At 40.1% G+C, this 17,228-nt stretch overlaps 1 protein-coding gene across 2 annotated transcripts in view; it reads left to right on the top strand.

The window, feature by feature from the left end:
- mysm1 (Myb like, SWIRM and MPN domains 1) overlaps window positions 1–17,228 on the top strand; it is a 70,687-nt gene that overhangs the window by 2,291 nt on the left and 51,168 nt on the right. For both annotated transcript variants that reach the window (XM_033028517.1, XM_033028518.1), the window contains exons 2-6: window positions 4,501–4,579; window positions 6,616–6,686; window positions 8,776–8,853; window positions 11,871–11,900; window positions 16,971–17,046. In XM_033028517.1, coding sequence (XP_032884408.1) covers window positions 4,501–4,579; window positions 6,616–6,686; window positions 8,776–8,853; window positions 11,871–11,900; window positions 16,971–17,046 — 334 coding nt within the window. The remainder of the gene's footprint in view (window positions 1–4,500; window positions 4,580–6,615; window positions 6,687–8,775; window positions 8,854–11,870; window positions 11,901–16,970; window positions 17,047–17,228) is intronic.

Here is a 17,228-nt window from a genome sequence, read left to right as displayed (position 1 = left end):
CTGGCATTTAATGAACATTGATGTATTTGTTGTAAACTTTCGTCCCACATATCTTTCGTGATAGGATGACCTATTTAATTTTCCCATTTGTATCTATATGGTTCGGTCGGTGGTACCTCGTTGTTTAGTAGGGTGTTATAAATATAAGCTATTAGTTTTTCAGTATTAGGATGCTTGTTCAGACATTCATCAAGAATTTCTGATTCCCTATTCCTGTAGACTTGTGTATTAGATTTAACATAATCTCTAATTTGTAGATATCTGAAGAAATTATTTGAGTGCAGTCCATAATTCTGTTGTAACTCTTGAAATGAAAGAAAAGTACTTTTCCCATAAAGATGTCCTATATTTTTGATTCCATAATTTTTCCATTGTGTGAAACCTTTGTCCATAAAGGATGATTTGAATAAAGGATTATTTACAATGGGAAGGCAGAGTGGTATATTATTCAATTTTAAATCTTTTTTATTTGTTTCCAAATTCGTATTCCACTATGTAATATGGGGTTTTCTTTATAGGTTTTTTTGTGCAGTTTTGTGGGGGCAAATATGATCGGTCCAATTTCAAAAGGTAGACAGTCTTCCTTTTCCATCATTAGCCAATCTGGTTGTTGATCCATTTCTTCCAGCCAGAAATTCATGTTTTTAATATGGACTGCCCAAAAATAAAATAAGAAATTTGGCAAAGCCAAACCTCCATTTATCTTTGATTTACATAAATGTTTTTTACTTATTCTATGATTCTTATAATCCCAGACAAAACTTGTAACAATGGAATCGACTTTTTTGAAAAAAGTTTTTGGGATATATATCGGAATTAATTGAAGTAGGTACAGCAGTTGCGGAAAAAAATCATTTTTATAGCATTAATTCTCCCAAGCATAGAAATGGGGAGTGTTTTCCAGTATTGAATATTCTTATGTAGTTTATTCAGTAAGGGTGGGAAATTTAGTTTAAATAAAGAGGTATATGTCTTAGTTACATAGATTCCTAGTCTTGTTACATAGATTCCTTCGCTCCATAGATGCTGCTGCACCCGCTGAGTTTCTCCAGCATTTTTGTGTACCTTTGCATAAAGTACTATCGTTGCTGGATGTATATAAATTATATATCTACAAAATGTATCTGCTTTGTGAATACAGAGTTATTGTACATTATTCTGATTATCTTGCACTTTCATTCTGATTGACAATAACCGTACAACAATTACAGCACGGAAACAGGCCATCTCGACCCTTCTAGTCCGTGCCGAACACGTATTCTCCCCTAGTCCCATACCTACGCTCAGACCATAACCCTCCATTCCTTTCCCGTCCATATAACTATCCAATTTATTTTTAAATGATAAAAACGAACCTGCCTCCACCACCTTCACTGGAAGCTCACTCCACACAGCCACCACTCTCTGAGTAAAGAAGTTCCCCCTCATGTTACCCCTAAACTTCTGTCCCTTAATTCTCAAGTCATGTCCCCTTGTTTGAATCTTCCCTACTCTCAGTGGGAAAAGCTTATCCACGTCAACTCTGTCTATCCCTCTCATCATTTTAAAGACCTCTATCAAGTCCCCCCCCCCTTAACCTTCTGCGCTCCAAAGAATAAATCCCTCACTTGTTCAACCTTTCTCTGTAACTTAGTTGCTGAAACCCAGGCAACATTCTAATAAATCTCCTCTGTACTCTCTCTATTTTGTTGACATCCTTCCTAGAATTAGGCGACCAAAATTGTACACCATACTCCAGAATTGGCCTCACCAATGCCTTGTACAATTTTAACATTACATCCCAACTTCTATACTCAATGCTCTGATTTATAAAGGCCAGCACACCAAAAGCTTTCTTTACCACCCTATCTACATGAGATTCCACTTTCAGGGAACTGTGCACAGTTATTCCCAGATCCCTCTGTTCACCTGCATTCTTCAATTCCCTACCATTTACCATGTACGTCCTATTTTGATTTGTCCTGCCAAGATGTAGCACCTCACACTTATCAGCATTAAACTCCATCTGCCATCTTTCAGCCCACTCTTCCAACTGGCATAAATCTCTGTAGACTTTGAAAATCTACTTCATTATCCACAACCCCACCTATCTTAGTATCATCTGCATACTTACTAATCCAATTTACCACACCATCATCCAGATCATTGATGTACATGACAAACAACAGTGGACCCAACACCGATCCCTGTGGCACCCCACTAGTCACTGGCCTCCAACCTGACAAACAACCATCCACCATTACTCTCTGGCATCTCCCATTCAGCCACTGTTGAATCCATCTTGCTACTCCACCATTAATACCCAACCATTGAACCTTCTTAACCAACCTTCCGGGAGGAACCTTGTCAAAGGCCTTACTGAAGTCCATATATACAACATCCACTGCTTTACCCTCATCAATTTCCCGAGTAACCTCTTCAAAAAATTCAAGAAGATTAGTCAAACATGACCTTCCAGGCACAAATCCATGTTGACTGTTCCTAATCAGACCCTGTTTATCCAGATGCTTATATATATTATCTCTAAGTAATTTAGGTAGCTGTTTAAAATTGTCTTGTCATAGTTTTTGACATGATTTATCTGGATCTCCAGCAAGAGCTGACTTGCTTTGGTGATGTTAATACCCAATAAGCAATGTAAATTATCCAAAGGAAGGCAGGATGGTCCCAATGTGTGTTATTATTAAAACCCAGTGGTAAAATGTAAATAAGTATTCTTAAATTCTTATAAGTAAATGACTGCATGTTTTTTTTTCAAGCTGTTAATTGCAAAATAACACTTGACTCCATTAGTGAATCATACTTCAGATTTAATTGAAACAATTTGGAAGATGTGTATCATAGCTTTAACTACCTGTGGCAATTGATTGTACAATGGCAATTAAATAAAAAACCCATTTAAGTAAAATTAGATGTTTAGGGTTGGCAAAATTAAAAGTAAAAAACCCAATGTATCTGGCACCCACTGCAAACTATCTGCAAACTTCAGCTTGCAGTTAAGCTTCACATTTAATCAATTTTCTAGCCTTGGCGTTAGCTCATTTGAATTTCTAAACACCAAGAAATCCAAATAGTTCAATAGAGCTGAGCAGGAAAAAAATCACTCTATGCAGCTTCACATTTGTTGTCATTGTAAGATCCAACGTTATTATTAATAACTACTTTCATATGATCAACAAGTCTATTCCATTAGTGACCTACTAATCTTCGATCACTGACTTTCCCCTGTGATCAGAAACCATGAAACTGGGGGACGTCAATGTACAAGGATTTCTAAATCTGACAGCACAGATAAGGTGGTGAAGGCAACTGAGGTATTTCCTGTCATTACCTGGGATATATTATGAGCAGTGAAGTTATGGTTATATAACAATAATTGGGCCTTTAAATGTACAGTTCCTGTCACCACACTATAGAAAATATGTAATTGCCTGGGAATGAGGATTTCAGTTCTGGGAAGTTTTGGGACTGGGCATGTTTTTGTTTGAGTGGAGTGAGAGGGAACCTGATAGAGGTGTACAAAATATGGAAGAACATTAATAGGATAGATTGAAGAGGTATCTAAAATTAGTGGGGAGGCTTGGGTTTAGAGGGGATTCGAGGACAAACATTTTCACCCACATTGGTTGGAGATTTGAGTGCATTCCCTGAGGGAGTGGTTGAGGTGGTATTCTCACAATATCTAGGTATCCAGATGACCATTTGAATCCCAGAGACATGAAAAACTATGAATCATATTGCGGGTAAATACATTCGTACAGATGGATACTTGATAGTTGGTGTCAACGTGGTGGGCCAACAAGGATGTGTCTGTGCTGTATGACTCCAGGACACAATCAGTGATTAAGCCCACACACCGACAGACCAATGCTATAATTACTGACCACTCAGATGTGACAGTGATCACTGCCTGTACTTGTGGTGATTACTCAGTCTGAAGAAGGGTCTCGACCCAAAAGGTCACCCATTCCTTCTCTCCAGAGATGCTTCCTATCCCGCTGAGTTACTCCAGCATTTTGTGTCTATCCTCATGATGACTACGATGGGTCCCAACTATCAAGGAAATCTTCTGAAGTAGAAGATGCTGGAGAAACTCAGCTGGTGAGGCAGCATCTATGGAGAAAAGGAGTAGGCGACATTTCGGGTCAAGACCCTTCTTCAGACTGATGTCGGGCGGGGGGGGAATCTGATTGCTTCCAGCATCAAAGCTTCTGCCATGATTCCAGTTCTCCAATTATCACCTGTGTCTCTATTTTCTCCTTCAAACGCAGCCTTGTTGGTCCATCATTTCCAAGCCAACTACCAACATTTCTTCGTCAGCTGCTGCAACAGAATTCCACACCTGAAAAGGGAGAGTTAAGTCTCAATCAGACAGAGTTCTGCTGGTTAAAGCTCTGTAGGAGGTTAAGTTATAATTCTGATCATCTGTGGGATTCAGTTTAAATGTTGTCATAGCAGTGAAACCAATTTAAAAAACAAAAAAAATGTTTGTGTTTTAAGTACGGACAGTGGTGCAGTTCCTGGGTTCCTGCAGGACCATTATTTGGATTCCTCCTGGAGAAGTAACAATGGCATTCTGGTAAGAATTAAACTTCAGTGTTGTGGTATGTGATTTAGATTTTTTTTGGAAAGGCAAAAATACATTTCTAATGAATTTTTACCTTTTTATTTGTTAATTGCTGCAATTAATCCACAATAACGAACTGTGTGCATGTGCTGGTCAATAAATTAGGAGCTCCTAGGGCTTAGGTCATTATAATTATTTGCTATAGATACCCTTTCAGGCACCAATTGTTTTAGTGGCAGTGTAAAGGGTTTTACTTTTGTGAGAAAGGACTACAGATGCCCGTTTTTTAATGTGTACATGAACATCTAACTCGTATTGCTCTCTCGGCCTAATGAAATTAATTAAAACACGATGGGGAAAAATGTCAAAAGATTTCGAAAAATAATTTAAAAGGTAATTCCATTTTCAGATAAAACAGCAAAAGGTAGAGACCAGAAATAGACCATTAAAATTCTGCTGAAAGGTTATTACTGAAGTGAATGTACGGTGGTTTATTTTTGTGTCTTTAGTTTTTGATATATGTACTTCATGCACCAAAAAGTGCACAATGGAGATGCCGATTATACTGTTCCCCATTAGAGTGCATTCACATGTGCAATTTTGTGAGTCGTGTACTCCTGCTGAAACGGCTTTTCGTTAATTCACGTCATTCCTAAACATCTTAAAGGGGAAGTGATCAGTGAACACAACCACTGGAAGCACATACCGTACAACTTGGTGAGCAGTGAGTTGATATCCAGCCAATTTTAAATACTTCAGCTGAATTATCCTTTCTCCTTGGGGTCCGTGGTCCGCCTTCACGTGGTCCGCCCTGTTTTGACGAATGCAATCAACCTGGCGTGCACAATCAAGTAAGATCAAATGGAACAAGTTGTCCTACAACTTTAGGCTGTGCACGCCATATGCAAGAAGAGAAGAAGATCCTTTTGCCTTACATGTCGGGTATTTCAAAAGTTCATGCAACATGACTTGTCGTTTACCTTTTTAGGGACTTAAAAAGTAGTGAATTAGAGGTTTGAACAATGAAGAATAAAAAAGAACTTGCATTTACGTTAGTACATTGCATGATCTAATTGTTTTGTACCCAATTAGGAAGTTTTGAAGAATAGTCATTGTAGGAGTTTAGTTTAATTACATGTAATATCGTCACATGTACTGAGGTACAGTGAAACAATTTTTGTTGCTTACTATCCAGTCAAAGAAAAAACTATATGATTACAATTAAGCTGTCCACAGATTTCAGATAAAGGATAAAGGGCACAGCATTTAGTACCAGATAAAGTCTGATTACAGATAGTTCAAAGGTTTCCAATGAGGTAGTTGGGAGATCCAGATCACATAGCTGGTGAGCGGATGTTTCAGTTGCCTGATAACAGCTGTGAAGAAACTGTTCCTGAATCTGAAGGTAAATGTTTTCAAACTTCTATACCTCTTGTCTGATGGGAGAGGGGAGAAGATGGAGTGACTGGGGTGAGACTGGTCCTTGATTATACTGGTGGCTTTGCCAATGCAGCGTGGTGTAGATGGTCAATGGAAAGGAGTTTGGTTTGTGTGATAGTCTGGACTACATTCACAACCCCGCAATTTCTAATGTTCTCGGATGGAGCTGTTCCCAAACTATGCTATGATACATCCCGACAAAATGGTTTCTATGGCGCATTTGTAGAAATTGGTGAGGGTTTTGGGGAACATGGCAACTTGCTAAGACTTCTGAGGAAGTAAGAGGCATTGGTGTGCTTACTTGGCCATAACTTCGATATAGCTAGTCCAGGATAAATTGCTGATGATATTTATTCCTATGAACTTGAAGCTTTAGACCATCTCTACTTCGGCAACATCAATGCATGGGTGTACTGCTTCGCTACCAGAAGTCATCACAATCTCCTTTGGCTTGCTGATGTTGAGGGAGAGCCTGTTGTCTTGGCACCAGGTTATGAGGTGCACACTATGTTACAAACAGCAGTGAAAGGACTATCTGGATTGCTTGCCATTGTTTGAAGAATAAATGTGAATTTATAGTAATTTGTCCTTTTGTTTTCTTTTTGCAGTCCTGGACTTTGGATAGTTCTCTTAGTGAAGAGAATAGAGCAACTATTGAGAAGATGTTACAAGAAGAAGAGTATCCTTATCATTGATGATACATATGACCCTTGTGTTGCTGGAGGGGAAGGGAGGGGGAGGGGGGGGGTAGGGGCAGTGGGTTGCCTTGTTCGACATCAGTTTGTATTACAATCTTTCATGATGTAAAACCAAAATCACGTCATCTGAGTGTGCACAAACAAACAAGAGTTGAAAAAAACGTTTATTTATTTACTTTTCTTCACCTAAATTCTGTGAGAGTAAATTTTGTTCCGTATGTCAAAATCTTGGGAACTGATTTGCCCCTTAGATATCTTTTTTTCGCCCCTCACCTAAAACCTGTGCCCTCTAGTTCTAGACTCTACCACCCTGGGGCTAAAAGATTCTAACAATCCTATCTATGCCCCTCCAAATTTTATATACCTCTCATGAACCAGTGAGAAGTTGTCCAGCCGAAACAATCACTTCTTGTAACTCCAGCCCTCCAATCCAGGCAACATCCTGGTGAATCTCTTGTATCTTGTTGGGGTTGCCAGTGGCCAGAAACTCAACTGAACCATCCACGGCTACAAGAGCAGGACAAGGGTGATATTCTTCACTGAGTAATTCACCTGAAACGCCGAGGTTTTTCTATTATCTGAAAGGCACATTTGTGAGTATGATGGAATACTGTCCATTGATCTAGATGAGTTCATCAACAACTCTCAAAAAGGACAAAGCACCTTGATTGGAACTCTTATTAATCACTATAAACATTCATTCCCTGCTCTCCAGCACACAATGGGTGCATTATGTACCACCTGCAAAATACACTGCTATTGATTATCTAGGCTGCCTCCCAGAGCATTTCTAAAAACTGACCTCTAAAGTCAAAGATGCCACATGCATGGGAACACACCACTACACGGTATCCTTGTTCACCCTGAGTTTGAAATATATTGTTGGTCCTTCAAGTTTGTTTAGTTGAAGTCTTGAAACTCCAATACCAAATGTGTGTAGAAGTGCCTAAATGCAAGATTTTCTTTCCAGTACTGTTCATGTTTGTCTAGGTTGCAATTGGGGTGGGAGATTGCATTCTTCACGTGGCCCACCCTGTTTCGACTAATGCAATCAACCTGGCGTGCACATTCAAATAAGATCAAATAGAACAAGTTGTCCGACAACTTTAGGTTGTGCACGCCATTCACAAGAAGAAGAAGAAGAAGAAGAAGAAGGTTGCATTAAAGGACAAAGGACATTTATTGTCACATACATTGGTGCAGTGAAATTTGAGTTACCATGCAGCCCACAAATAAGATAAACACAACACTATAGAATTTAACATAAAACATGTCCCACAGCAGAATCAATGTTTCCCACTGTGAGGGAAGGCAATAAAAGTTCAGTCCTCTTCCTCTTGTTCACCCGTGGTCGGGGCCTATTTGAGGCCTCCGCAGTCGCCGCTACGGACGGCCCGATGTTTCAGGCCCTCTCGCCGGATGATGGTACTCCAGTGTCGGAAGAACACTCTCAGCGGCTTGGAGGTTCCAAATCGGCCGCGGCTCCTGAAGTCCACAGGCCGAGCTGGGCGGAGCTCCAACACTGGCGACCTCGGCGAAAGATCCCAGGCCTCCGCGATGTTAAAGTCAGCGGCGCCCGTGGCTGGAGGCTCCGCAGACCACAGCTCCACGGTGTCAAAGTCGGCAGTCTTAGCACTCTGGAACTTCCAACACGGCGACCCTAGTAAGGCATTGGCTGCTCTGCGATGGTACCTCAGTGCTGCGCCACCATTGAAGTTCTGGCCGGTCTCCGGCAGGAAAGGCCGCGCCAATCCAGATGGTAGGTCGCGAGGAGGGGACGAAGATGAGGCTCGAGGGAAAGACGCATCCTCGACCCAGGTAGCGACTGTGAAAAACAGTCTCCCCCCCCCCACATAAAAAGACTAAAAGACCTCCACAACAAAACTTTTTGATGGACTAAAAATTAAAAAAGGATGAAAATTCAAACAGCTGCAGGCGAGGCTGCCACACTCGATGGCGCCAGCACTCGGATTATAAGGGAACACTTGAATTATAAGGGAACACAGCTAGATTTATCTACAAATGTAACTTGTTACTTTTTCCAATGTATATTCCTTAACTATAGAATAGGTATTACCTAACTGGGAAAAAACATCCACTAAGCAACTGGTCTGATCACCCAGAGAAAGAGAAAATATCTGTCAAAAGGTGAATTGACATATACATAAAGTTTAAAAAAAAAAAACATGTTTAATATTGGTTATGATGGAAGTTCCACTTACTAATAACCAGCTCACTGATACTCATGGTTTTGTGAGGGTATTTCAGTTCCAGATTCTTATTACCATCGTGGTCTAAGGAGCTGAATTACAGATGTGAGGAATGAGTGATTGATCTTGACATTCAGGCAGCATTTGTCTGAGTGAAGCAACAAGGATCCTTGGTAAAAATGAAGTCAGTGGGTATCAAGGTAGAAACACTCCAATCAATGAACTCGTGCCTCATACAGAAGAAAATGATCCGTCGTCCTACCCATCCTCTATTATCACTGCAGGAGTTCCTCAGCACTGTCCTCGGCCCAACCATTTTCAACTGCTTCACCAATTACCTCATTTCCATCATTAAGGTTAGAGTCTGAATGTTTGCTGATGATTGCATGATGTTCAATTCCATCCATTACTCTCAGCCCATGAGGTATCCCATGCTGACATGTAGCAATAACTACTGAATGTTCAGGCATAGGCTGATAAATGGTAAGTAACATCTGCCTCACAGAAGTAGCAGGCAATGACTATCTACAACAAGAGAGACTATGACCACTTCCCTTTGATGTTTAATGGCATCATCATCATCACCCACTCCCCAACCATTATCCTGGTATTGTTGACCAAAGATTCATCTGGACTAACCGAATAAACACTACTAATACAACAATACACCTGCATATTTGGTTTATTTGCATATTAATGGATGCACATTTTTGTGTTAAAATACTTTGCCATAATACAAATTGCCATAATTTACATTATTTTTCTCATGGAACATTGGGTTTTCACCAATGTTGTTTTGCATCAGGTTGCTAATAGTGGTACAATAAATAGGCCCACCGAGTCCAGGCTGACCACCAAGCACCATTTGTACGTAAGTCCTAATCCTAACCTACATTCCTATCGGCTCCCCCTGGATTCTACTACTCATTTGCGCAAATTTCTGTGCTGATTTAACTTACCAACCTGTTCATTTTGGCAGTGGGAAGAAACCAGTGCACAGAGAAGAAATCCATAGTCACAGATTGTAAACCTGGATTGCTGCAGCTTTGAGGCAGCAGTTTTACTAGCTATACTGTTTTGCTGCCCTAAACTTTATGGAAAGATTCATTTAAAAAGAAACTTTTACTTTGTTGCTATTGTCTGCTGTGAATTAGCTGCCCTAAAGTAACAAATCCCTATCTGCAATTGTCCACCAATATTTTCTGACAAATAAATAACTATCATTAGAAATATATCTGGACAGAAATTGTGAGCATGAATACACAGGGCGGCAGAGTGGCATTGCAGTAGAGTTGCTGCCTTACAGTGCCAGAGACCTAGGTTCGATCCTGACTACGGCTGCTGTCTGTACAGAGTTTGTACGTAATCCCTGTGATTTAGTGGGTTTTCTTTGGGTTCCTCCCACACTCCAAAGACGTACAGGTTTGTAGATTAATTGATTCTGTAAATTGTCCCTTGTTTAGTTTAGTTTAACAGCCCCATCGGCCCACCGGGTCTGTGCCGACCAGCGATCCCCTCACATTAACACTATCCTACACCCACTAGGGACAATTTTTACATTTACCAAGTCAATTAACCTACAAACCTGTACGTCTTTGAAGTGTGGGAGGAAACCGAAGATCTCGGAGAAAACCCACGTAGATCACGGGGAGAACGTAAAAACTCCGTCCAGACAGCACCCGTGGTCAGGATCGAACCTGGGTCTCCGGCGCTGCCTTCGCCGTAAGGCAGCAACTCTGGACAGTGCCAGTGTACGAGATGATCACTAGTCAGTGTGGACTTGTTAGGCTGAATTACCTTTTTCCATGCTCTATCTTTAATGTAAAGTAACTAAAAGTACATGTTACATTACTCTGCATATATTCTCAAGTGCATTATGACATGACAACACACTGTGGAGATACATTTAATTATACATATCCCCATTCTGATGTAGGTTAGTTTTATGATTCACGTTCGTTGAATCAATTTTAGTTTTCTAAAGCCATGCAACTTTTTCCCCAACTTTGACCCATTGCCTGCACAAATTTAAGGTCAATACATCAACAAGGATAGACAAATTTTGTTCATTCACATATATTTTGTAGGTTTGAATGTGTTCGTTGCATAGAAGTTATTCTACTGAATCTGAGTCTGCTTTCCACAACACAATCTGTTTCAATCTTTATGAAATGGCTGGTAATTTATTGCATTAAATATTTAATCAGAATAATTTCCTTTGCTGAAATTTTTATATTGAATGGAAGAAAATAAATTCCTAATGTGTAAGGTTTCAAACAAAAATTATAAGTTGACTTTGTTATCAATTGCTAAGAACACATTTCTAGTGCAGATGCAGAAAGGATTAGGTTTTCTTCTATAATGATAAATCATTTAATTAGTACCATCTATTTCTCAGTAATTGCACATTTTCTAAGTTAAAATTGTTCTGCTATATATGTGAAAATGCAGAATGTTTGGCTCATTCTATATTGGACCAGACTCAAATATATAAAATAGTTTTACTAAGAATTTATTCATTATAGATTATTACAGTAATGGTAAGATTCAGAAAGAGCTAAATTATAAAGGATGGCATAATTGCTATTGTATGAACTATGCTTGTGGAGTGAAGTTACATATGAGGAGAAGCATTTATCTTGGTGGCACAACGACTCATCTGCATTTTTGTCAAGAGGGGTGGTATTGATACTCTGAGTCACTGCTCATAGCTGTGAAACATTTTGCTGAATGGGTGCGAACCAGCTAAAGCTAATCTTACCCAGCGGATGATGTCTGGCTTCACAGGAAGAACGAATAAGTTAAAGTGGTTAAATTATGAACTCTGATTTTAAAACATTTTATCTTTTTAATCGGGAAAATGCAGTCACAGTGTTAGCAGTACTTAAATGTGAAGCTTATTTATTGTTTTGTTTTCTTGCTGAACACTTTTATTCTTTATGTTTTTAACCATAGCATTCGTCAAAGAAAAACTGTGAAAAACCGGTATGTATAGTTTTCCTATTTAATGTACTGTATACAAAAACAATATATTAACAATCTTTTCAGTTTCTACTTCCTTGCAAATATATGTTAGTTACGTATTCTTTCAAGTTGGATGTATTCTTTTATTTTGTCCAATTCTGAGTTCATCATCTGCCAATCAAAACAATTGTGGCTTTTATTATACTTGGCTCCACTTTCTTCTCAGTACCTGCAAGTCAAGGCCACTCAGATGTGTTTTGATAAGATCACCTCTCATTTTTCAAATCTCCACTAGTGTTGGCCCTAACCTGTTCAGATCTTCCTCATGAGGTAAGCCTCTATACCAGAAATCTACCTGGTGAGCAAACTGCCTGAAGAAGTACAGTAGTTGTGGGGCATAATAACAATGTTTACTGACATTTGGGGAGGTACATGGACAGGAAAGGTTCAGAGGGATATTGGCCAAATACAGGAAAATGGGACGAGCTGAGATGGACATCTTGGTCGCATGGACCAGTTGGGCCGAAGAGTGTGATTCTGTTTTTTTCTCAATTACCTGGATTATAAGCATATCCCTCGTTATAGAAGGATATCATAATTTTAATAGAAATCAAAGATGTTCATATGGTCTGCAGGTCTGGCGCAGAAACATAAATACAGTGCATTCAGAAAGTACTCAGACCCCTTCGATTTTTCCACATTTCATTGTTTTTATCATCAAACTACACACAATACATAATAAAAAAGCGAAAACAGGTATTTATAAATTTTTGCAAAGTAATTAAAAATAAATAACTGAAATTTTACATAAGTATTCAGATCCTTTACTCAGTTCTTTGTTGAAGCACCTTTGGCAGGATTACAGCCTCAAGTCTTCGTGGGTATAAAGCTACAAGCTTGGCACACCTGTATTTGGGTAATTTCTCCCATTCTTCTCTCCAGATCCTCTCAAGCTCTGACAGGTTGGATGGGGAGTGTCGATGCACAGCTATTTTCAGGTCCTTCCAGGGATGTTCGATTGGGTTCAAGTCCGGGCTCTGGCTAGGCCACAAGGACATGCACAGACTTGTCACAAAGCCACTGGGCCACTCAAGGACATTCACAGACTAGTCACGTTGTCTTGGCTGAGTGCTTAGGGTCGTTGGCCTGTTGGAAGGTGAACCTCCGCCCCAGTCTGAGTCCCAGAAAGCTCTGGAGCAGGTTTTCATCAAGGATCTCTCTGTACTTTGCTCCGTTCATCTTTCCCATGATCCTGACTAGACTCCCACTTCTTTCCCCTGAAAAACATCCCCACAGCATGCCACCACCATGCTTCGCCATAGGTATGGTTTTGGCTAGATGATGAGCGGTGTCTGGTTTCCACCAGACATGATGCATGGCATTCAGGCCAAAGAGTTCAATCTTGGTTTCATCAGACCAGAGAATTTTATTTCCCATGCCTTTTGGCAAACGCCAAGCAGGCTGTCATGTGCCTTCTACTGTGGAGTGGCTTCCGTCTGACCACTCTACCATAAAGGCCTGATTTGTGGAGTGCTGCAGATATAGTTGTCCTTCTATAAGGTTCTCCCATCTCCACAGAGGAACTCTGGAGCTCTATCAGAGTGACCATCGGGTTCTTGGTCACATCCCCAACTAAAGCCCTTCTCCCCCGATTGCTCAGTTTGGCCGGGCGGCCAACTCGATGAAGAGTCCTGGCGGTTTCAAAATTCTTCCATTTAAGAATGACGGAGACCACTGTGCTCTTCGGGACCTGCAATGCTGCAGAAATTGTTTTATACCGTTCCCCAGATCTGTGTCTCGACACAATCCTGTCTTGGAGGTCTGCGGACAATTCCTTCATCTTCATGGCTTAGTTTTTTGGTTGTCACTGTATGTCATGTTGTCACGTGCAAGCGGAGCACCAAGGCAAATTATTTGTATATGAATACTTGGCCATTAAACGTATTCATTCGTTCGCCTTTGCTCTGACATGCACTGTGAACTGTGGGACCTTATATAGACAGGTGTGTGCCTTCCCAAATCATGTCCAATCAATTTAATTTACCACTGGTGGACACCAAGTTGTAGAAAAATCTCAATGAATAATCAATGGAAACAGGATGAACCTACGCTCAATTTTGAATGTCAAGGCAAAGGGTCTGAATACTTATGTAAATGTGATATTTCAGTTATTTCTTTTTAATTACTTCGCAAAAATTTCTAAACACCTGTTTTCGATTCCTCATTCTGAGGTTTTGTGTGAAGATTGATGATTTAAAAAAAAATGTGATCCATTTTAAAATAATGCCCCTGTCCCACTTAGGCGATTTATTTCGGCGACTGGGCTGTGGCCACATGGTCGCCGGGTTGTTGCCTGTATCGTCGTGAGTAGCCTCCTCAGTTGCCCAACGAATTGAAGGGTTTTTCTGGTCGCCGCTGGATTTTGAAATGTTCAAAACTTTTTGCCGACAGTTGGCTTGACGCCAATGAGAATAGATTGACTTCTCCTGACATAGGAGCTGACATAGGTTGTCGCCGGAGTCGACCGGTGAATTCCATTGGCGACTACCTACGTCAACTGGCGACAGGTACCGGCGACTGAATTGTCTTAAGTTGTCTTCAGTTGTCGCTGACAGGGTCGTACCTTGTCGTAGCTTGTCGCGGGTGACTTTGGTGAATTCCATTGGCAACTACCTACGTCAACCGGCGACAGGTACCGGCGACAGAATCGTTAATAGTTTCACTTCAAACAGACAAAACGCAATAAAATTAGTAATCAAGTAGTAAAATCTTTATTTCGCCCAGGCGGGTGGCTGTCACTCTTACAGTATGTAAATACAGACTACACAGAGTCACTCTATCCCCACACAAAGGGCTAATGTTCAATCAGATATATTTATACCCCAATAATCAGCAATTCAGCAATACTTTATCTTACCGAGCATTGTACAGCCTCTTGCTTGTTAAGATTGACAGATTCTTCCGAGAGAGGAAAGGTTAGCCCATATATGGTCATGCTGAAGAGGCTATTTTTCTGCAGATCAAGCATTTGTTTTTTTTACTAGTTGAGGCGCATTATAATCTTATAGAGTATAGAGTACGCTAAGTGTCTGAACATTTTCCTGATGTTTATATCATATTTGGAAACATTAGCTGTTATCTCGCTAGTGTTATGGAAGAATGGCGAACACATCTTTGTTAGCCTTGCTAGTGTAATAGAAGAAAGGTGAAAGCCTTTCTTTTTCTTTTGCTTCTAAAACTCCAGCTGAATCCATTTTGTAACTTAAAATCTTTAAACTTTCTCACCTCAGTCGCCCAAAGAATCGAAGGGTTTTTCTGGTCGCCGCTGGATTTTGAAATGTTCTAAACTTTTCGCCGACAGTTGGCTTGACGCCAATGAGCGTAGCTTGACTTCTCTGGACGTAGGTGCTGTCGTAGGTTGTCGCCAGGTTGACGTAGGCTGTCGTCGGTGATTTAGGTGAATTCCATTGGCGACTACCTACATCAACTGGTGACAGGTACCGGCGACTGAATTGTCTTAAGTTGTCGCCGACAGAGTGGACGTAGGTTGCATAGGTGTGGTCGTAGGTGGATGTCCTAATGGGCCACCGGTTGTCGGCAGCTTGCCGCAGCTTGACATCGACTAGGTGGTAGGTTGTTGTAGACATTGTCGTAGGTGGGGTCCATTCGCCGGTTTTTCGGTGACCTGCTACAACTATGACAGTTGCCGGTAGTCGCCGAATAAATCGCCTAAGTTGGACAGGCCCATAAGGCTGTAACGTAACAAAATGTGGAAAAAGTGAAGGGGTCAGAATACTTTCTGAGTGCACTGTAAATGGTAATGATTTCAGAATGATGAAATATCATAAATACAGAAACAGAAGCAATAAGTCTAATATTGGGTGCCAACCAGCTTGGGTCGGAAGCAGCAACACAGTGCAGTGCATACATTAAGTGGCATAAAGAAGGCCAAATGAGAGGATTCAGCATGCTTAATCTGCCTACTAGTGTTAAATGGGCTTAACTAGCTAACGGTCGTTTGAAGGAAAGAGGGATAAATCTATTTAATCTGATTCATTTAATTCTGGATAGAATTCTAAATAGAAAGACAGAGCAGGAAAGGCTGTTGTCAGAAATACATTATTCCCATAAAAGTGAGGAAGTCCAGGAATACAATTGAAAATAGTTCATATGTTCCCCAAACTCCAACTTCTTGTTTCAGCAGAAACTGTTTTATATATATACACAAAGATTTTTAGTGTTATTGGTGAATATAAAAATAAATATAAAATAATTCCCCTGATCTCTTGCACAATTGTATCAAAATCTAATACAGGTTCACCCCAGCTTACAAATTGCTGATTTATGTACAGCCTGCATATATGAACGAGCATATGAGAGACTGATGGTATAGATTTACGGGCTGCTTTGGGCATCTTCTCCTGTATGGGAACATAGTTCACGATTGCATTTCCAATATGCGAACGTTGTGGACAGTCAATCAGAATAAAGGAGTCACGAGTTCGGAACGGTTGGGAAAAGTGTAATCAAAAGCAATGTTGTAGATGTTGCCTGCAAGGCCAAGATTTTAGATCAAAAGAAGGAGTGACCAAGGATAGTTTCTTGGAAGGCTTCAAAACCAATAATGAGGGAGAAAAAGATTCAAACAATGCACAGGAAATGTTTATGTAAATAAGAATGAAATCGTGCAACAAAAACAGTCGGATTGGCGTAGACTTGATGGCACAGGTATTTGATCCAACTTGTACATTTTGACCTACATCATGGAACATAATTGTGAATAGAATTGTGGAACAGATAATAATATGTAAGAGTAGTAGATTGAAATGTTTTCAATTAATTTTGCTACAAAGCAAGGTTTGCCTTTTATTTCTATGTTCCCTCAAAAAAATGGTAAATTTTATAAATTTAAAGCTTCTTAAGGAATGAAATGTTAAATTCTTTTTTCATATTGCTGCAATTCAAATTTAAAATGAAAATAACTTATTTTTACTCTTTGTACAATATTACACTTTCTTTAATATTAGCATTAAAATGCCGCAATACATAATGTGAATTTGGTCCATGCCTTAACTTGTATTTTTGCCCTAGGAGTCCTGCAACAGCAAGCTATTCCTGGCCGACCCGATGGACACCAAAGGAAAAAGATCTTTTTGAACAAGGGCTGGTAAGATTAATGGAATAATCCATCCATGATACATTTAATGAAGATAGACACAAAAAGCCAGAATAACTCAGCCGGTCCATCTCTGGAGAAAAGGAATAGTCAGAAGAAGGGTCTCGAGCTGAAACGTCACCTATTCCTTTTCTCCAGAGATGATATCTGACCTGTTGAGTTACTCCAGCTTT

Source organism: Amblyraja radiata, chromosome 10 (genome assembly GCF_010909765.2).
Source record: "Amblyraja radiata isolate CabotCenter1 chromosome 10, sAmbRad1.1.pri, whole genome shotgun sequence".
Taxonomy (NCBI): Eukaryota; Metazoa; Chordata; class Chondrichthyes; order Rajiformes; family Rajidae; genus Amblyraja; species Amblyraja radiata.
Note: the sequence above shows the minus strand (reverse complement) of the source record. Positions and strands in the feature narration are given on the sequence as shown.